The sequence below is a fragment of the Calypte anna genome, chromosome 4A (assembly GCF_003957555.1).
Source record: "Calypte anna isolate BGI_N300 chromosome 4A, bCalAnn1_v1.p, whole genome shotgun sequence".
In the NCBI taxonomy this organism is placed as follows: Eukaryota; Metazoa; Chordata; class Aves; order Apodiformes; family Trochilidae; genus Calypte; species Calypte anna.
The window spans coordinates 3,801,794-3,823,070 of NC_044248.1; the positions used below are offsets into that span (position 1 = coordinate 3,801,794).

At 42.7% G+C, this 21,277-nt stretch overlaps 1 protein-coding gene across 1 annotated transcript in view; it reads right to left on the minus strand.

Annotated features, from left to right (window-relative positions):
- EVC (EvC ciliary complex subunit 1) overlaps window positions 1-19,678 on the minus strand; it is a 36,077-nt gene extending 16,399 nt beyond the window's left edge. The window contains exons 1-5 of the mRNA XM_030450264.1: window positions 19,620-19,678; window positions 17,152-17,368; window positions 13,974-14,122; window positions 11,866-11,964; window positions 956-1,168 (exon numbers count right to left, since the gene is read on the minus strand). Of these exons, the coding sequence (XP_030306124.1) occupies window positions 956-1,168; window positions 11,866-11,964; window positions 13,974-14,122; window positions 17,152-17,368; window positions 19,620-19,670 (729 nt within the window). The 5' untranslated portion in view covers window positions 19,671-19,678. The remainder of the gene's footprint in view (window positions 1-955; window positions 1,169-11,865; window positions 11,965-13,973; window positions 14,123-17,151; window positions 17,369-19,619) is intronic.
- Window positions 19,679-21,277: the final 1,599 nt, after the last annotated feature.

Below are 21,277 nucleotides of genomic sequence, written 5' to 3' on the forward strand. Positions count from 1 at the left end.
GCATTGTGGTTTCAAACCTTGGAGTTTGGATTGACAGGAAGGTGACCATGAGCCAGCAGTGTGCCCAGGTGGCCAAGAAGGCCAATGGCATCCTGGGCTGGCTCAGGAACAGCGTGGCCAGCAGGTCCAGGGAAGGGATTCTGCCCCTGTGCTCAGCCCTGGTGAGGCCACAGCTTGAGTCCTGTGTCCAGTTCTGGGCCCCTCAGCTGAGGAAGGAGCTTGAGGTGCTGGAGCAGGTCCAGAGAAGAGCAAGGAGGCTGTGAAGGGATCCAGCAGAATTGCTGTGAGGAAGGGCTGAGGGAGCTGGGGGTGTTGAGGCTGGAGAAGAGGAGGCTCAGGGGAGACCTCATCACTCTCTCCAACTCCCTGAAAGGAGGTTGGAGCCAGGGGGGGGTTGGGCTCTTTTCCCAGGCAACTCTCAGCAAGACAAGAGGGCAGGGTCTCAAGTTGTGCCAGGGGAGGTTTAGGTTGGAGATGAGAAAGAATTTCTTTCTGGAGAGGGTGCTCAGACATTGGAATGGGCTGCCCAGGGAAGTAGTGGATTCTCCGTGTCTGGAGATATTTCCAAAGAGCCTGGATGTGGCACTGAGTGCCATGGGCTGGGAACTGCAGCGGGAGTGGATCAAGGGTTGGACTTGATGATCTCTGAGGTCCCTTCCAACACAGCCAATTCTAGGATTCTATTCTATGATTCAGGTCTAACTGCCCATCCCAAATCTGGACCTGGCCTGTATATTTACACACAGAGTGGTAAATATAATAATTTTAAGAATAATAATAGCATAATATATAATATGTATATGTAATATATGTAATATATTAATAATAATATATTCTATAAAATATATTAATGATATTATTAATAGTTCTTATTATTTATAACGATGAAGATAATTTTGTTTCTATATCCCTGTTTTTTAACCCCTGGGGTCCCAGAACATCACATGAGTCTTACTTGTTTTTCTTGCAATAGCTGCTCCTGGAAAAGCTCCCAGCGTTTCTGGCACCGAGTTTCCCATTTCTCCAGTTGAGGCACCAAATTCTCCTCCCATTCCCCTTTCAGACGTTCACATTCCCTTGCAGAGAGTTCAGTCACAACAGGCAGGGTCTGCAGGAACAGCTCAGTCACCATCTCTGCTAAAGCATGGGAAGCTTTGGAGTACAGCTCCTAAAACAGGGACAAAAAGGGACAGAGAAAAATGGGGGAGAAAGTGAAGCTTTTGGAGACATTTCATTGCAGGATGCCAGGGAGGGATCCGTGTCCCAGTGATACCTGAGTTCAAATAATTAGGTTTTTTAGATGGAACAACTTGTATGTTTGGGTTCAAGGTCCACTTGTTTAAAATTCAAGAGTGGGACAACCACAGGAGACCTTAAATGTAGCTCCCTACAAAGTATTCTTTGGTGGCACCTATTTTGAAATATCAAATAAGCTATAAAACTTCTTTTGAAAGGTGCTGTGGAAACAATGAAATATTTAAAATATATAAAATAAGCTATAAAACTTCTTTTGAAAGGTGCTGTGGAAACAATGCCATGTCACACAGCACCTGACAAGCACATTTTGAAAGCTTGCTGCTGGGAAATGAATGAAAGGAAGAGTTAAAAGAGAGAGTAAGGCATTTGGGCAGGCAAAATTGATGCTACTCGTGTGGTACAGTTGGTGCTCCAACATCTGACACTCTTCAGTGCCTTCTGGAAAGAGAGAATTATTCAAATCCCTTCTGATGCAGAACAGGCTCCAGCCTAGGAAAACAAACACCTTCTGGTGGTTTTATTAAATCTGGTCCCATGTGAGTGGTTTCCAATTGCTGAGGCTGTTTCACACACGAGAAGAGTTTGGGTTATTTAGTCAGAAGGCAAAAAAAGCTAAAAGGTCTGCTCAAAACACACAGTTCCCTGTCAAGTACCCAGGGATGGAGCTGTGTTTGACAACTTGCTGCAATCTGAGATAACCCCTGAGGAGAAGGTTTGAGAAGTCATCTAGATGTTGTTTTCTTTTCCAGTAGAACTTGTTACAGCCTCTTCAGTGATCAAAAGCTGGAAACTCTCCTCAAATAAGCAAAGACTTATTTATCAAAATGCCCAAACCCATTTGCCTGCAGCTCAAAAGAAGTTCTAGTGGACTTTTCTTTTTCATAGCATCATTGAATGGGTTGGGTTGGAAGGGACCTTAAAGCCCATTCAGTTCCCCCCCAACACCTCCCACCAGCCCAGGTTGCTCCAAGCCCCATCCAACCTGGACTTGGACACTGCCAGGGATGGGGCAGCCACAGCTTCCTTGGGCAACCTGGGCCAGGGGCTCAGCACCCTTAAATTAAAGATTTTCTTCCCAATGTCTGACTTAAATCTCCACTTTTTAAGTTAGAAACCATTTCCCCTTGTCCTCTCACTACACATATCAAAAGCCCCATCCCAGCTTTCTTCTGGCCCCCTTCAGCTATTGGAAGGTTGCTTTTCCAGGAGACACAGTGCCATAATGTTCTCTTGTGTAATAACCCATTCCAACTGTTAATTCCTAACAAAGAAAATAAGACCAAACCCCCCCAAAAAACCAAGAGAATGTTAAATAGCAAAGTCAAGAACTCAGAATTAAAGACCGACCAGACCTTAGGTTGCATGTGAAATTCTGTGCCCCTGTTATTATAAATTTGGGGTTCAACTTCTGTTTCCACAGGACCTTTACCTGTTCTGTGTTTGGATTTACCAATACCAACTGAATTAATAGATTTCTTAAAAAAAAAAATCTTTATTTTGCTCTTTCTGTAAAATATTCAAACTGTGCACTGAACACTAAATCATTATTTTCCTCCTGGGATCCCTTTTGGATGCTAATCACCATATTAATGAGCTGTTTCACCAACAATAAGCAGCTATCTTAAGAGCTCCCTGCAGTAACATCTTCTTCTGGATAAAACTGAGACACAACACTATCAAAAATCTTCATTACATCTTCAAGATCAGCATCCTGGATGTTTTTCCCACTCTTAGTCAGAATCCTTTATCCCAGTGGTTTTGCTTTATCTCCAAGTGCCACGAATTCTATTTTGGGCTACAGGTTTCTGAAACTGGGCACTGAGAGTGAATCTCAGAATTGGGAGTGAAAGAGGCAATGATCAGACTGCTGAATGTCACTGCTGGGGAGATTCTCCCTTTTGGTGACAATGCCACTGCTGGTGACATTCTCCCTTTTCTTCCTATTCCACATCATGAAGGATGGATCTCCCTTACTCCTGGAGTAACCAGTTTGTGTTACAACAATAATCTGGGCATGGATGAGCTTCATAACACTAATGAAAATCAGTTTATCTGAATTTCCTCTTCTGCTGGTATTTATTTTCAAATTTAAGTCTCCAAGTTTTGGGATTTAACATAAACTCAAAGACATTTCTCAATTCCCTTGCAACATTTAAAGAAGGAGCACTCTATCCATGTCAGACTTCCAGGACAAGTTAATTCACCTGCCTTTACCAGGTGTTGAGGGATATAACAATTTCCCTTAAATAGTCCAGAGAAGTCTGTGCCATTTCTATTCCAATCTCAGAAGATCTCAGCCAAGGTCTTCAGGAACCTCACTCTAAAGCAGAATTCTACCTATGGCAGGTAAATCACTTTGCAACCCATTTTGTTTGCAGAACTGATAGCACTTCCCTGGCATGCTGACAGCTCTGTATTTATTATTTACTGGGAAATCTTTTGCACAGCACATGAAGAAGCTATTTTGTCACTTCCCTTTGTACCTTTTTATTTAAAGACCAAGTAAACAGAGTTCTGCTTGCACTCCCTGCAGCTTCCAAGTACAACCAGGGGGTGCACAAAGCCACCCAGGAAAAAATGGGACAAAAATATGTTCCCAAAAACTTCCTTAACTAAATCACCTCATTAATGTGCTGGGCCTTGAGATCAAAGCTGCTTTAACTATTTGTCTGCAAAATCCTTCCAGGCCCTCTGCTGAAACTGGTGTGTGAAAGGGCAAGAGAGTTGGATGGGAATTCCAGGAGGAGTTTTTAACACCTAAAGTCCCTTTAGATATAAAAATGCTGGGGGAACACATAGAGGGGAAGCAGGATTAAGCAATATGTCCTTCTCACATATTTTGCAGTCTGGTAGGCAGAGAAATAGAAGCCTGGGCAGGTGTTAAAAATCCCTGGGATTTTTTTTTTTAACAGGACTGAACACTTTCCTTTTGGAAATGCTCCTCTGTGTAGGACACAAACCCTGAGTTTCATCATCTCACCAGGGTCACAAAATGAGTCTGTGATGCCTGTCAAAACACTCACTGCTTTTTGGTGTCCAAGGAACTTGCTGTTTTATTTAATCTCAAAAATAATCAGCCAGACATCAGAGCCTGGGCAGTCCTTGCAAAAAAAGATCCCCCTGCTCTGCACCCAGAGGATATTCCAGGTGTCCCAGAGTGTTTGGAACACAGTGGAATGGCCTTTAAAAACCTAGTAGGGGAAATAGGAAATTTAGATTTAGGAAAAATTGCAGATCTGATTGAATTCTACCCAAGTCACTGAAGCTAACAAAATAGTTCAAAACTATTCCTGCTCTAAGGAATGTGCTTGAGCTGAAAGAGCAATCAGGTCTGTCTGTAAATGGGGATAATGTGAAGCTTATTTTCCACAGAGGAAAAGAAAAAACTTAAAAAAATACTGCTGCTTCCAGGATCTTCTTTTTGGACTAGAATCCTTATAAAATAGTTCCTACAAGCTTCCTGATATGCCATGTTCTTAGTTTTAGAATTTCATTTAATGAAATTTATTCAAATTGATTCCATTAACAGAGTAGCTGATTGCAGTGTTGAATGAACCTGTTTGTAGTACCTGACAGTCAATCTCAAAGCTTTGCAAGAAATCTCCAGAGAAATTCATCAAGCATAGAGAAATACCACAGGTTATGTGCAGAAATAAAATGGGGTCAGATTAAAATGCTGAGGGCATCTGAATTTCAAGCCATTCAGGCAATGAATAGAGGATTTTTTTCAAAAACCAGGGGTAATACACAGCTTATCAGATTGCACCACAAAACCAAAGCACTGTATTAATGCTTACCCTCAATCCCACATGATTAAGAGGTTCCTATATGCAAATGAGAATAAAAAAATTATATTGTGAAGCAGGAAAATATATTTAGAAAGGCTGGGTGTACTGTATTTTCAATGCCAGTCAGTGCCTAGCATATATATTACCTCCAAGAGGCAACTATAGAGCTATTTGTTACCTTGTGATACAACTTAATTTTATTTAAGCAATTAAAATTTCTGATCAAAGCTGCAGAACTCTTGTGAGTCTCTCCAAAAGCTCAATGGCCAAGGCCCTCATTTACAGGCCAGGAAGGATTTTGCAAAGAAATAGTTAAAGCATCTTTGATCTAAAGGTAAAGTGGCCCAGCACATTAATGAGGTGATTTAGATAAAGAAGCTGGAAGGCAGGAGGGCTCTGCAGAGGGACCTGGACAGCCTGAAGAGTTGGGATGATCCCAACTGGATGAGGTTCAAGACGGCCAAGTGCCGGGTCCTGCACTTTGGCCACAACAACCCCATGGGGAGCTCCAGGCTGGGCACAGAGTGGCAGAATGGGACCTGGGAGTCTGGATTGCCAGGAAGCTGAACAGGAGCCAGCAGTGTGCCCAGGTGGCCAAGAAGGCCAATAGCATCCTGGGCTGGCTCAGGAACAGCGTGGCCAGCAGGTCCAGGGAAGGGATTCTGCCCCTGTGCTCAGCCCTGGGGAGGCCACAGCTTGAGTCCTGTGTCCAGTTCTGGGCCCCTCAGCTCAGGCAGGAGATTGAGGTGGTGGAGCAGGTCCAGAGAAGAGCAAGGAGGCTGTGAAGGGATCCAGCAGAATTCCTGTGAGGAAGGGCTGAGGGAGCTGGGGGTGTTGAGGTTGGAGAAGAGGAGGCTCAGGGGAGACCTCATCACTCTCTCCAACTCCCTGAAAGGAGGTTGGAGCTGGGGGGGGTTGGGCTCTTTTCCCAGGCAACTCTCAGCAAGACAAGAGGGCAGGGTCTCAAGTTGTGCCAGGGGAGGTTTAGGTTGGAGATGAGAAAGAATTTCTTTCTGGAGAGGGTGATCAGGCATTGGAATGGGCTGCCCAGGGAAGTAGTGGATTCTCCGTGTCTGGAGATCTTTCCAAAGAGCCTGGATGTGGCACTGAGTGCCATGGGCTGGGAACTGCAGCGGGAGTGGATCAAGGGTTGGACTTGATGATCTCTGAGGTCCCTTCCAACCCAGCCAGTTCTATTCAATTCTGAATTATGCTACTGATTTGGAAAATAAGTATGAAGAAGGCATCCTGAAGGTACTTGCTCTTGAGATGTGTGCCTTTGTAAAGATGCTTATGGATTTTACTGGATCTAAGTATTAACATGTTTTGAATGTACACAGTGGTAAAAATCCTCACTTTTTCTTAGGCAATAAGGCAAGAAGCAAACTTCAGAATGAAGGCTCTCCAGATCAGGCATCTCCTATCAGCTTTGATTGACAAGATCAAAATTTAATCAGTCCCTAAACCCAGAACTGAGCTCACATTAGAAGTTGACAAATTTAATCTATTCTATCAAGCTCTCTCTCAGCCTTTTTTTGGTGTAAGACAAAATTTTCCCAAGCAAGCAGTTGAGTTGGAGGTCTCTTGATACAGATTTCCACCAGAGATAAATTGTGGGAGATTTCCCTTGAAAAGCAGCTCTAGATATACCCAAAAATGCAATCCACCCATGAAGAGCATCCCTAATTGCATCTCATATTCTCTTTATTTTGACAAAGATAAATTTTTCCCCTGTTAATAGAAAAAACCAAATCCTATGCTTCAAGTTCATGTTTACCCCTTCAAGAAATGTTTCTTGCCTTGCTTGTTGATAGTTCCCACTACTTAACAGCTTTTAGTCTCCATTCCTGTGCATTTCTAAGTCAACTCACTCATGTCAACATGCTGGTGAGCTCCTATCAGCAAAGGAGAGTTATAAATGACAGTAAATCATGTGCTTTTATGGATTTGAGGTTATGGGTAAGGAAAAATAATTATCTTCCCATGGACAATGCTATTTTTAGCTGCTAATTGATTTCCTTTTGTGCAATCTGCAAGTTTCCTTTCTTAATAATTACCTGTTACCCACCTGCCTCTTTTCACTTCTCCTTCCCCTACTGAAATAAGCAGGTAGAAAACAGAAAGGAAAGAAAAGCTTAAAGGTTGATCAATACCTTATATGCTAAGCTTGAGGCATCAAGATTCCAGCCATAAACCTTTTCAAGAGCCTACAAGAAACAGAACAGGACATACTGGGGACAAGGGGGCATAAAAAAAAAAAAAAAAAAATTATGGTAAAAATCCTTCAAATTGAAAAGGTCCCCAAGGCACAGCAGAACTGTTCCTGTGACACAACATCCCTTGTGTAAGGGATAACTCTGCAGCCTGTGGTTAGGAAAATAATAGGCTGAGCCAGTCAATTACCTCTGCTGCAATTCCTCCTGCAGTTATTACACACTGGGATAATCAAAATTGCTTGTCCCCAATCCCTTAACTTCCACTTCAAAAACTAGTTCTGCAGCTTGTGTCTAGACACAGACTATTCACCCCCAGCACCCTATTTTCATCCAGTAGTTTGGCTGAAAATGTTCAATATGTTCCCTTCCAAATATAACTCAGCCCCTGACTTCAGGCATCAACAGATCCCAGTGACCTTGGTTAAGTAATTTTAATTGATTTATTCATGTGTACACAAAACAAACCTGCTCAATTATTCTATGCAAACACAGTCAGCTTCCAGATCATTGCATTTTTACAGAGTTATTCACCAATTTGGATAATTCTTGGATGTACTGAAGCACTACAGGCTGCAGCAGTGCTAGGGGGTTATCCAGATCTATCTTGGGGAATTCAGAAAGAGTTCAAAAAAGGAGGGGGGAGTGAAAAAATAATTAAAAAAAAGACACAGAAATTTGAGAAGGGCTTAGAAAAGGATCTTGTCCTTAGAATAAGGATCTTGTCCCACAGGTCAGTGCACTTTCAGGCATCTTTTCTTCTGTCCCAAGGATTTATTGGTCCCTTCCTCAGTCATATGGTGACCTTTTTCCTTATATTTTAATATCACTTCTTGCACTGAGGTTACCAGACTTGCTTCCCTGCCTCCTTCCATTAGGACAAACCAACTTCACTCTAAGTCAACTCATTCCAAAACACAACTGAAAGAAGATGGGAGGGCCTAAACTTTTTATACCATCTAAGCTTTTATCATGTATGAGACCTTGCCAGGTCCTTTTCCCTTGAAAAAACAAAATGTAATGGGTTTAAACTATTGCAGCTAAAAAACATGAGTTTAGAGGGATAGAAAGGGCATGGATAGTTTGGAAAGTTGATATAGGATTGAGCTGTATGCTCTGAGACAGCTGCTTTGAAAGCTGCATGTAACTGCCCTTATTTATTTTTTTTTTTACCAATAAACTGCAATGATGCCCCAAGGACCATGAGAGAAACTTAGGAAAACAGAGGGCTTGAATGTGGGAAAAAAAACCCTACTGTGGTTTGGGTTCTGCTGCCATGAATAGAGGAAGGGATTCATTCCAGTTTTGGGGCTTTCCAACCAAAGGTAGAGAAGCTGGAACTTGTCAGGCATGCTAAGTCCTGTGAGAACTGGACAATATTTGATTTTTCAGCCCAGAAGAAATATGAGAAATTTCTTTACTCATGGGCCAGTAGAGAGTATGAGATATTTAGTAGAAAGGGCACATGTAACTAAAGCTTGGTTATGGAGAAACTGTGATTTAGAAAGCACTTTTCCCTCCTCTTAAATTTAGGTTAACACCTCAGTTTTATTTCCCTGAAATCCAATATCTCTTTGTTTGGGGATGCATAACTACTTCGTGTAGTTTTGCAAGGCTAATTTTCAGGTGCAACAAAATAAAACCTGGTTGAACCCTTAAATATTTAATTACTCCTGGTTCTTTTACTCTGACTGTGTTTACTAATATGTGAATGCATCTTTTTTTTAATGTCTTGTGGTCTGGCTTTGGATGTCTGCTGGACCACAGGCTAAGGAATATTCATCTATATATCTGTGGATCAAGCCAGGGTGACTTCAGAGTTTTACTCTTTTTTTATTTTCAGTAATAATACTGCTAGGATTATTTTCTACTGGAATGATTAAAAAAAAAAAGGAACAGAATAGAACCCTCTGCTGGTGAACTTCTTTTCTTGCCTTTTAGTAACACATGCTTATGGAAATATGGAATTTAAGGGAACAATAGAATCTTTAACCAAATTCTTAATTTAACCTCTTCCTTGCTCATGGTAGAAGAGAAAGAGCAGGGTTCAAACCTTCCAAATGAGTGGAAGGTAAATGAGCATCAGTTGAGCTTCAGGGAGTGCAGACCTTTAGGAATGGCAATGCAGAGAGCTCTGTAGTGTTTGCAGATGTGCTCAGAGTAGTTAGTTCTACAAACTAGCTGGTTCTACTAACTAGCTGGTTTAAACCCAAGTGGAAAATAGACTCAGAGTGCTCTAGCATCTGGTTGCTGGTACATAGCTGGTGAGTTTAATGTTTGCTTGCTTAGGTCCCCCTGAACTTCATTTAGGATTAAAGGAAAAAAATGCAGTGGTTCCTTATTTTAAATGTCCCAATAAAGATGTTTTATTATAGAAAACAAAGTGGAAATTAGGATTTGTGGACCCTCATCCAACAGATGCCCATTGGATCATAGTTGCAGGGTTTGTTGGGGTCCAGGAATAAGGGAGCAGCTGTACTATGGAATATAAAGGCTCGGAGCTGGGGGAATTGGCAGAGCTGCAGCTCTCCTGGCAACATGGCAATTGTAGAAACACTTAATTCACCCCAAGTAATTCTTCTTTAATGGAAAACTTAGCTAACAGTGCTGAAAGAAATAAGATTTTCTGTCTGATCTGAGTGTCACTAAAGCAGAGTACACAAGAAAAGCAATATAATTTCACAAATGAGGTGGAACTGTGCAGGGTAAAAAATAATTGCTTGGTCTGGAGAGAGTCCATGGGAGTTGAGGGAGGGAGTGGAGAAGTTATTGACTCTGGAGAATGGACACAGTAATATCAAGAGACATGTTGAGTTCTCTTAAATGAGAGAGCTTTGTACAATTAATCTACTCTGATTCAGTGGCACAGCTCTCTGAGCAAAAGTTTTCTCTAATCTGCTGTTGCTTGAGCTCCTCCATCAAACCATGGCAAAACTCTTGATTCTCAATACAGTGACTGTGGTTTTTTAATCAACTGAATCTGAAAAAGTGCACGTGGAGCAGTGCTAATTAAGATTGTATGGATATCTCATCCTAAGGTGACAAGGACTCTAAGTTTCTGTAACACCCTGATCTGGTAATAATTAATCATGACAAGGATCCTGTTGAGCTGAAAGTGATTAGTTCCAGCCTAATTAAAGGTCACTGCTGGCTACAGTTCTGGGTTTCATCAGATAGATCGTGTTATCTTATTTTTCAGTGCAGGCAGAAAATGATTAAAGAAGATGCAAAAGCATGAAGCATCTACTTATTTTCCAAATCAGCAGCATAAAGAAGGGTAGAAATATCACCCCAAAGTTCTGAACTTATTTCAGGGAACCAACTAGTGCCAAAACAACTTATCTGAGAAGGAAAGAGGGGAAGAAACTATTCTTGGAGATGCAGTGAAGTTAACTACAAACAGCATCATCCTCCCATTTGTGCAGAGGAAATAATTATGGTACATAAATTAAATCCCTCTCCTGGTAGTAATGCAAAGTATCTATTGTATGGATAAAAGAAGGACTTGGGGGTGCTGAGTGATGAGAAGCTCCCCATGACCCAGCAGAGTGCTGATGCAGCTCAGGAAAACCTCAGAAGGAGAAGCAAAGATGCTTCACTGAGAAAGTGTTGAGGGAAAGGAGGGGGCCACCAGCCCAAAGAGTTTGGAAATAACCAAGCTGAAAGAGCTTCTGTTCCTATTTAGTTGTTTATTTTGGAGCTGTGGGACTCTAAGGCCAACCCTGCCCTAGGAGGCATCCAGAGGAGCATGGCCAGCAGGTCAGGAGAGGGGATTCTCCCCCTAAGCTCTGCACTTGTGAGACCCCCACCTCAAATACTGTGTCCAGTTCTGGTGTCCCCATCATAAGAAGGGCACAGATGTGTTGGAAAAAGTCCAGAGGAGGGACACAAAGATGATCCAAAGGCTGGAGAATCTCTGCTACAAGGTGAAGGAGCTGGGATTGTTCAGCCTGGAGTAGAGAAGAATCCAAAGGGACCTCAGAGCTGCCTTCTGATACCTGGTGGGAACCTACAGGAAGGGTGGAGAGGTACTTTTCCTAAGAGTGTCCAGCAACAGGACAAGGGGAAAATGGATATAAACTGAAAGAGATTTAGACTGGATCTCAGGAAGAATTCTTTAATACAAGGGTGGAGCAGATTGCCCAGAGAAGCTGTGGCTACCCATCCCTGGAGGTGTTCAAGCCCAGGTTGGATGAGGCTTGGAGCATCCTTGTCTGGATGAGAGGTGTCCCTGCCTCTAGCTATGGTAGAGAGGTTGGAGGAGATGATCTTGAAGGTCCCTTCCAACCTCAGCCATTCTCTGGTTCTGTACCCTCAGCATTATTGCAGCCTCATCAGCCATGTGAGCAGCAGGTTTGGGCAAACCATGCAGGTATTTTCTGACCCATTTGAGGTTAGGAAGGGGATTGTGAAATTAACAGAAAAAGCAAGCTAAGGGTGAGGAGTGTCTGTTCCCCTCTCCTGGTTTTCCAGCCTTCTTCCTGGAGCTGCCATGAGCTCTTCCTCCAATTCCCTAGTCCTCCCCAGGGCCTGAGACTGTGTAGTGGGGCTAAAGGATCTTTAGAATTGTTTCAGTAAATGACAAAAAAAATCATTAGAATTGGCACCTTGTAGAGATCTGCAACAGCCTCTGTGCTCCTGTAGTCATCCTCCTCCTCCAGTTCCCACTGTTCCTGCTGATGCTTCTCTAACAGCTCATGGTAAGCCTAAAAACAAACCCACAATAGGTATGGTTAAATAAATGAAAAGGTTTTCATAGCTTCTTGTCATCCTCTCCTTCCCTTCCCTGATCCCCTTCCCAGGTACCAACACAGTCCTAAGTGTTCATCTGGAACTGTGACTCAGGGGGAAATTTATTTAAATTTATTCAAATAAAACCAGAGTTATTTAAATGCTTTGTATTTCTTAATTTGAGCCCATCTAGTCTTGAATATGAAAATCCATAGCCTCAGCAATTTGAGTAAAATAATATGTACCTAATCCTGGAAAACATGTGAAATGATCTGACTTGCATCCTGCTTCCCTGCATAGGAATATAATTCCACCCCAGCCAGTACTGTGAGGTGCAGAAGAGCCACCCCACACCTTAGTTACAGCCCTATCACCCTGTACAGCCCTTTTGCATAATTGTATTCCTGCAGTGGGTCAGTATCATAGAATCATAGAATTAGCCGGGTTGGAAGGGACCTCAGAGATCATCTAGTCCAACCCTTGACCCACCGGAGCAGTTGCTAGACCATGGCACTGAGTGCCACATCCAGTCTTTTTTTAAATGTCTCCAGGGACGGAGAATCCACCACCTCACCGGGCAGTCCATTCCATAGCCTAATCACCCTCTCCGTGAAGAAATTCTTTCTAATATCTAACCTAAACCTCCCCTGGCACAACTTAAGACTGTGTCCTCTTGTCTTGTTGAAGGTCGTCTGTGAAAAGAGTCCAGTTCCCACCTCGCTACAGCCTCCTTTCAGGTAGTTGTAGACAGCAATGAGGTCTCCCCTGAGCCTCCTCTTCTTCAGGCTGAACAGCCCCAGCTCTCTCAGCCCTTCCTCATAGGGCCTGTGCTCGAGTCCCTTCACCAGCCTGGTTGCCCTCCTTTGGACCTGTTCCAGGACCTCTACATCCTTCTTAAACTGAGGGGCCCAGAACTGGACACAGTACTCGAGGTGTGGCCTAACCAGCGCTGAGTACAGGGGCAGAATCCCTTCCCTGGACCTGCTGGCCACGCTGTTCCTGAGCCAGCCCAGGATGCCATTGGCCTTCTTGGCCACCTGGGCACACTGCTGGCTCCTCTTCAGCTTCCTGGCAATCCAGACTCCCAGGTCCCTTTCTGCCTGGCTGCTCTCCAGCCACTCTGTCCCCAGCCTGTAGCGCTGCATGGGGTTGTTGTGGCCCAGTATGTCCCACAGTAGTGTCAGATCCATGACTTGGTCCTGATTTGGTCCTTGCTCCAAAGATTTAAGAGGGATGCAATTTTTTTGTTCAAGCCAGGACAGTGTTGGCAGGATGATGTGCTGAGGAGGGACACATTATTCTTAAAGCACCCAAAGATGCTGTTGGCCTTTTTGACCACCAAGGCACATGGCTGGCTCGTGGTTAAGTTGCCCACCAGGTCCCCAAGGAAACCCAGCAAGTTAACCAGCAAGCCAGCACTAACCTGAACTGGTACATGGGGTTATTCCTCCCAGGGTGCAGGACCCTGCACTTTGTTGAACTTCAGATACATTCTGAACAGTAACAAGAGAGCTCTACAGAAAATAAGGAGCAGAAAACATGACACTGGCCATTCTACACCACATCTACCTCAAACCTCCTCTGCAGTCCCTTGCCAGCCATCACAATGCCTTTTCCCTTTGCTGATGTGAAATCTCAGCCTCAGTAACCCCATTCCCACAAAAGCAATTAGGCCAGTGCAGCCTTTTCTGTGAAGCAGGACAGGTAACTTTTCTCCAGAGGAAACTAACACCCAGCATCTAAAAGATGTGTTGTACAAAAGATGTCACCCAGCACTAACACCCTCTGAAATTTTATTCCAATGTGGGAAGAGCAACACTGGAGGAAAAGTTGTAGGCAACAGCAAGCAGCAAGGGGTCTGACCCTATCCTATACCACCATTCATTCTCAGGATGACCCCAAAATCCCAATTTATGGAATTAAAAGTGTTGTGTTTGGCCTTAAAAACTGATGGAACAGTGAAAATAAGCTTTTAGGTGCTCACCTTAAGAAAATCCTCAACTTCTTCAATAGGAAAAGTTTTACTGAGGAGATTTCCTTCTTCAGCTTTCTGTCTCTGTTTTAACTCTTCTCTCTTCTTTCCACGTTGCTCCAGGGATTTCATGATCAGGTCTTTACTTTGCTGGGTACATTCTGAAACATCAACCAGTGACAATTAAGAGAGCCCAGCACCAAAGGGAGAAAGCAGCAGCTGCTACTGTCACACAACATAAATTCACCAAAAATCTGTTAGGGAGTAAAACAGGCAAATAATTCCCAAAATTGATTCTTATCCCTGTGTAGAGAAACAAGATAAACCAGGTGCCTCGAGTTGCCAAAGAGTGGGTGTGAGTCCACCTGTGCCTGGTTAGGGCAGGCCCCCTATTACCAGGGGCCAATAAAGGTGGGACACACACCCACAGAGCAGAGCTCACTCTTGTGTGAGGCAATGGAGAGGTCAGCAGCTCGTTGAGCCTCAGGAGCAAGAAAGGCTCCTCCTGCTACATTGGGTGGAGAATGTGGGCAACATACAGACGTCTAAAGAAGCAGCAGTGTGAGGAGCTGGCAACAGGAACATTCTCCCTGATTTGAAAAAGTGCCTGGGCTAACACTCTCCCTGAAAGGTATGACCAGCAAGCTCTTTGGATTGGAAACCCCTGAGCAGAGGGAAGCCAAGATAAGGATTCTCTTTTTGGAAACTCCTGAGCAGAGGGAAGCCAGGAGGATGGAATCCCATGAGGAAGGGTTAAAACCTGTGTATGGAATCCCATGAGGAAGGGTTAAAACCCGTAATCCCATGAGGAACCAGAAACCCAGGAGGAACCAGCAAGCTCTTTGGAAACCCCTGAGCAGAGGGAAGCCAAGAGAAGAGCAGATACAGGAGGGAGAAGAGCAGATACAGGAGGGAGAAGAGCAGATACAGGAGGGAGAAGAACAACTCAAGTCGGAAAGGCAGAGACTTTGTGAAAAGTATTTGTAAGCTAGGGTTAAATCCTGTAAGCTATAAGTGTATAAGTGTATGTTTGTGTGAAAAAAATGTTTGTAATCAGTGTTGTGAGAAGCTAGGGTTAAATCCTGTAAGCTAGAAGTGTATGTTTCTATGTTTATGTTTGTATGTTTGTAAGCTAGGGTTAAATCCCGTAACTTATAAGTGTATGTTTGTGTCAGTCGAAAAAAAAATATATGTAAAATGTATGTTTAAGTGTATGTTTGTATGCTTAAGTGTAATGTTCAGTGTTGTGTCAGTCTTAGAAGCTAGGGTTAAATCCCGTAAGCTATAAGTGTGAAATGTTTGTAAAAATCCTGTAATCAGTGTTGTAAAAAAAAAGGGGGGAAATGTAGAGAAACAAGATAAACCAGGTGCCTCGAGTTGCCAAAGAGTGGGTGTGAGTCCACCTGTGCCTGGTTAGGGCAGGCCCCCTATTACCAGGGGGCCAATAAAGGTGGGACACACACCCACAGAGAGAAGCTCACTCTGGTGTGAGGCAATGGAGAGGCCAGCAGCTCATCGAGCCTCAGGAGCAAGAAAGGCTCCTCCTGCTACATCTCTGTGGCTTTTTTAGATGTGAATTTGGGGATTACTGAATGACACTTCAAGCTAGCAAGTTTTCTGGATCCCTCACTATCCTGCACCCTCCCTTTCACTGCTGCTGCTGATGGAAAGGGCAGGAATTAGTTCAAGAAACACATTCCCACCTGAAACACCCCAAACCTCCCCCTCCTGCCTTAAGAAGGTCCAGAAGTGGCTCATTACCTAACTGCAGATGTGCAAGCAGAGGGGCAATGGTGGATGTCAGGGAGAAAAGGTCTGGAGCAGTTCTGGTGCTGGCATGCACCCAGGATCCCAAAGGGATTCATCCAGGAACCTGAGCAAACGTTGCCAGCATCCCCTTGATGTGAAATATTTGGGACTGAGTCCTTCCCCCTTTCCTCTAGCTCCAAGTGATCTATCAATCCATGAGTCTGGCCCTTGTGTTGCAGAGTAGAACCAGTGCTTTACAGTGTTATTTCATCTCTCATTGCCTCTCCACCAAAAAAAAACCCAAAACCACCTTATTCTAAAACCACCTTACTCTTTTTCCTCTTTTCTTTCACCTATCCTGCCCTGGACCTGTACTTCACTCTGGCCACAAGCAGCTAAAGGGGAATGCAAAAAAAAAAACCAAAGTCATCTGTGGCTGCTGTCCTGCCATCACATCACCAATGACAAATTATTTTGGAGAGAAATAAAGGAGCAGAGCCCTGTAGCACTCAGCATGCTGCTTTTTTCTCCATGCTAATTTATTGTGGTTATCCATAGGCTGATGATGAGAAAACACCTGAAAATGCACAGGAAAACCTGTAAGAAAAATGCCAGCTGAAGAAACATAATAACTCTTACTTTTCAGATTGATTGGATTCTTTAGTACTTCCTTATCTGTTTCCTAGGAGCACAAATTTTTGAAGGCTTTGTGTTCTGTTTGTGTGTTACAGGCACAGTTTAATTTGTGCATTTAGGAGCTCACAACCAAGCACAGACTCTGATGCTGCCCTCCAGATTAGTGTTTTTAAGCACATTTTATTTTTATCTAAACCAAGGAGGTGGATAATGTCCTTCTGCATAGCTTGAACAAACCATAATATATATCTCAATATAACTAGAAACATCTACTTTGCATAAAATCATGTTTTAGTCTGACATAATAAAAGAGTATTAGCTGAAGATCATAAGCCTTAAAATTCTCCTCTCACAAGAGTAACAGCACAACCAAATTTTGTGTGTCTTTCCCTGGCTCCACGTGCTAGCAGGAGATGATAAGACATTATTTTGCCCAGATAGAGTTATTGCTGTCCCTAACACTAGCCAGCCAAATTACATCAACAATAAAACAAGAGAAATCCCACAAATTCTTGTAACAAACCTGACTCTTCTGCAACCTTCAAATTAATGACATAAATTACAGATTATGTGAACTGGAGAATAAATTCAGAGTAATGCAACCTAGAAGGTTTAAAGCCAAAGTTCCCATTTTTGGCATCCACCATTCACAACAATAGTTTTCTTGGCCAATTCATCAATATCTTTTAAAAACAGAGAAGTACAGGGCCAAACCTGTATTTTAATTTTGTTTTTACCACTTAATACACCAATGAGAACCAATACCCATAAATTTAAAGTCCCAAGCTCTGGTCTAGGCACTCACCATTACTTATATGTGCCAGGTGTTCCCAAAAAGCCTTGTGCAGATCTGTAAGAAGTTCTTCCTTCAGTCGGACTGAGAGATTGTTCTTTACAGTTAAATGGTCCAGAATATTTGCTACACCATTTAACCTGCACTTGCACGCCTCTGGTATAGAGGTCTTCAGGGAATCAATCACTTTCACCATAAATTCCCAGTTGAATAATCTTTCCTGAATGTCCTAAAACATGAAAAAAAAATCCTTTTTAGAAAGCAAGAATGGATCTTGGGTTGTGCTTGTCCTGTCACTGACTTATTCTCAGCAGAAAACTCAGGAAGGACCTCAAGGCCATGGGGGTAACAACCTTCCTAGAGTTCTGAAAATCAGTGTGGGTTGATTGCAAGAGCTAATTGAAAACCATTGGTGTTTTCCATTATTTGTAGCTGTCAAGATACTAAAGCAAGAAAAAGACAACAACAAGGTTGCAGAACCAACATAAATACTCAAGGGGAAAGAAAGACAGAAAGACAATGGGGAAGTCCTGACCTCTTCTCAAGACATTGCCTGGCACAGCAGAATTTGCCTTTCTTTTGAAATACCCAACCCTGATACTGCTGTGATCTTTCTTGAATGTCCTAAAACACAAAAAAAAATCCTCTTTAGAAAGCAAGAATGGATCTTGGGTTGTGCTGTCCTGTCACTGACTTATTCTCAGCAGAAAACTCAGGAAGGACCTCAAAGCCATGGGGGTAGCAACCTTCCTAGAGTTCTGAAAATCAGTGTGGGTTGATTGCAAGAGCTAACTGAAAACCATTGGTGTTTTCCATTATTTCTAGCTGTCAAGATATTAAGGCAAGAAAAAAACAACAACAAGGTTGCAGAACCAACTTAAATACTCAAGGGGAAAGAAAGACAGAAAGGCAATGGGGAAGTCCTGACCTCTTCTCAAGACACTGCCTGGCACAGCAGAATTTGCCTTTGTTTTAAAGTGAGGACAAATATCTGACTCTAATACTGCTGTGATCTTTCCTGAATGTCCTAAAACATGAAAAAAAAAATCCTTTTTAGAAAGCAAGAATGGATCTTGGGTTGGGCTTGTCCTGTCACTGACTTATTCTCAGCAGAAAACTCAGGAAGGATCTCAAGGCCATGGGGGTAACAACCTTCCTAGAGTTCTGAAAATCAGTGTAGGATGGCAGTGGGTTGATTGCAAGAGTTAGTTGAAAACCATTGGTGTTTTCCATTATTTGTAGCTGTCAGGATATTAAGGCATGAAAAAGAGAACAACAAGGTTGCAGAACCAACTTAAATAATCAAAGGGAAAGAAAGACAGAAAGACAATGGGGAAGTCCTGACCTCTTCTCAAGACACTGCCTGGCACATCAGAATTTGCCTTCATTTTGAAATACCTGACTCTGATACTGCTGTTATTCCCTCAAGCACGTGGTAAATTAGAGTTAAATAAATACACTAAAAATTAGTGTGATTGCCTATAGAGTAGCAGCTTTCGTTGCACTATTAAAAGAAAGAAGCAGCCCAGGAGGGAGCAAGACTTCCCAGGTGGAATTGCAGCTGCTTTAGGCAATGGTGCAAAGCTGGAAGGAGTGGGACAAGTGCTGCAATTAATGGAGACAAAACATCCAATGACCTGGAAATGAGATGCAAGTGTCACAGGAGTGACTTCAGGTTGGAATATTTCCCATTCCTCTATCTAAACACCTCATCTGAACCAATTTACTGTACAGGTTCAGTGTGATCAGCTGGCAAGGACAATTTTCATCTCTTGACAGCTCAGTTTATTTAGCTCTTCCAATGCAAACCAACAAAATAATTACTGTATCTCTTTATTAATAAGCCAAACAAACCTAGCTGTCCATTTATTCTACACATTTCTTATAAATACAGTGGTTCAGATTCTCTTCAGCTGTAAATTCCAAGTCATTCCTTCAGTATGTCCTGTGCAAAGCAAATAAAGGATCTGTTTAAACATGAAGCACAGTACTGATGAATTTATAAACATATTTTTCTCTCTTATGATCATAGCACTGAGAGATGTGAAGGGTTTTCAATTCCATTTAAAGTCATTGAACACCCAGAATAACTCTCAAATTTAAATCAGGGTTTCTCACTCAAAGTGGAAAAATACTTTGGGGAAAAAGAATGTCCTTAAGCACGGAGTAAGAATTCTCCATCATTAGATCTACTGCTCTTGACCCTGGCTCATTGGCAGCATTATGAGCATTTTTTTTCTATTGTGACTGGCTCATCAGTATTTTCAGAGTTAAAACTCATGTGCAGAGGGGTTCACCTTCCTGTGAGCCTCCATAAATTGCAATGGAAGTTGAGTTCTTTGCATCAGAACCAAAGGAGACAACTGGAGTAAGAAGTCTACACAGATCCTGAGGCACCACTGACACTGCAAACTTCCATCATTACTTGTGTTCAGATGGACTAAACCCTCCCTCAACTTTTCTTTCTTTTTGTACTTTACCATTGCCTGCAAATCTTGAGATTCACTTAATAAGCTTTCGACTGCAATCATCTTCTCTGTCAGATCCACCATTATCTTGGGGGCTTTGGCACTTGAGCATTTTGATTGATCCAAAAGAACCTGCTGGGCTTTGTCAGTCTGCTTCCAGAAAGCTTCCATCTGTGGAATAAGAATCAAAAAACAACCCATGTTCCCTCATTAATCATCAAATATTTCATTACAGTGAGAGGCATTGAAGTCTACCAAGATACAAGTCACTGAGATTACAGACTGAGGTACCAGGATTAGTCATAGTGGACATTTTCCAAAGCCAAAGAGCCTGGTTTTTTTTTAAATTATGATTTAAAACCAGCAGGTTCACCCTGACTTTTGGAAATTTAGTCATTCTGCATAACTTGCTAAGAATTTGCTGGTTATTTCTCTACATATTGCATCTCTGAAAGGCTATTATGTTGCTAGTCCTAATGAGAAAACAAAAAAAAAATTAACCAACTGCAGCCTTTTTTTTTGTTTCTTCTGGGAAGTTTGTCCTGCTGTAGAAGCAGGAATTCCAATCAAACAAGAGTTTTGCTAAAAAGCTGAAAATTATCACTGCTTTACACCTTCAAAGCCACAAGCTACAGAAGCATTCCACTAACTGAGATGGAATGAAGTATTCTATGCAGTATCAGCAGAGTTTTTGGGCCCTGTCATGGTTTGGGCCAGGATCAAGGTGATTCTCTGTCTTGTACTTTTGCTTTTAGCTGAGCCTCTTTAAGTAGTTGCTGAAATGAACAGCAAGCCCCTCAGACAGTGTGTGCTTCTAGGACTGATAACACTTGATGTTTAGAGTTACTGCCAGGGACTGGTGTGCAGAGCCAAGGACACTGCTCAGCTCTGAGGAAAACATTTTACCATCTAGGAGCTCTCCTTTAGGGGAGGAACAGACAAGATAGATGCCAGAATTGACCAAACAGAGGATTGCATCCCATATACATCACACTCAGTATGAATTTGATTGATTTTCTGGATTTCTCTCTCTTCCTGCTTCTCTTCCTTCACCCAGCATCCTGGAAGGATTCCATCCCTTCCTCTGCCTGTGCTCCTGATCCATCCCAGCCCATATCTGTGTGTTTCTGCCTCCAGTTCCCAACTACTGCCGACTCCAGGATTCCAGCCTGGACTTTCCCAGGGCTGCCCTGCAGCCTCGGTGGTGACGTGAGAGTTACTGGGGGAAAAGGGGGGAGGAATGTGGTTCTCATTTTCCTGTAGATTTGTATATATTTACTAATTTGTCCTATCATTACTGTTTCATTAAAGCTGTGTAGTTTAGTCTCCAACCCATCAGTCTCTCTCCCTTATTCTCTCTCCTTTCTTCATCAAGGAGGAGAGAGAGATTAATAGAGAGCATCTGTTTCGGTTTAATTGCCAGGCCAGTGTTAAACCCTGACAAGCCCATTCTGATATATTATTCTATCAGTAATCTCTAGTTTTGGGCTCCAAGCCCACAGACACTCATGACTGTGCACAACTGTGAATATTCTGTGGTTTTCCATCAGCTTACTGGTAAACACAAAGGCAAAAAAATATCCATCACCAAGATTTGTATTATTTATGAGTTGAGTAAGTAACTGTGACTATGGCAGCTGCCAGAATGGCAAAAAAAAACCCCTTTACAT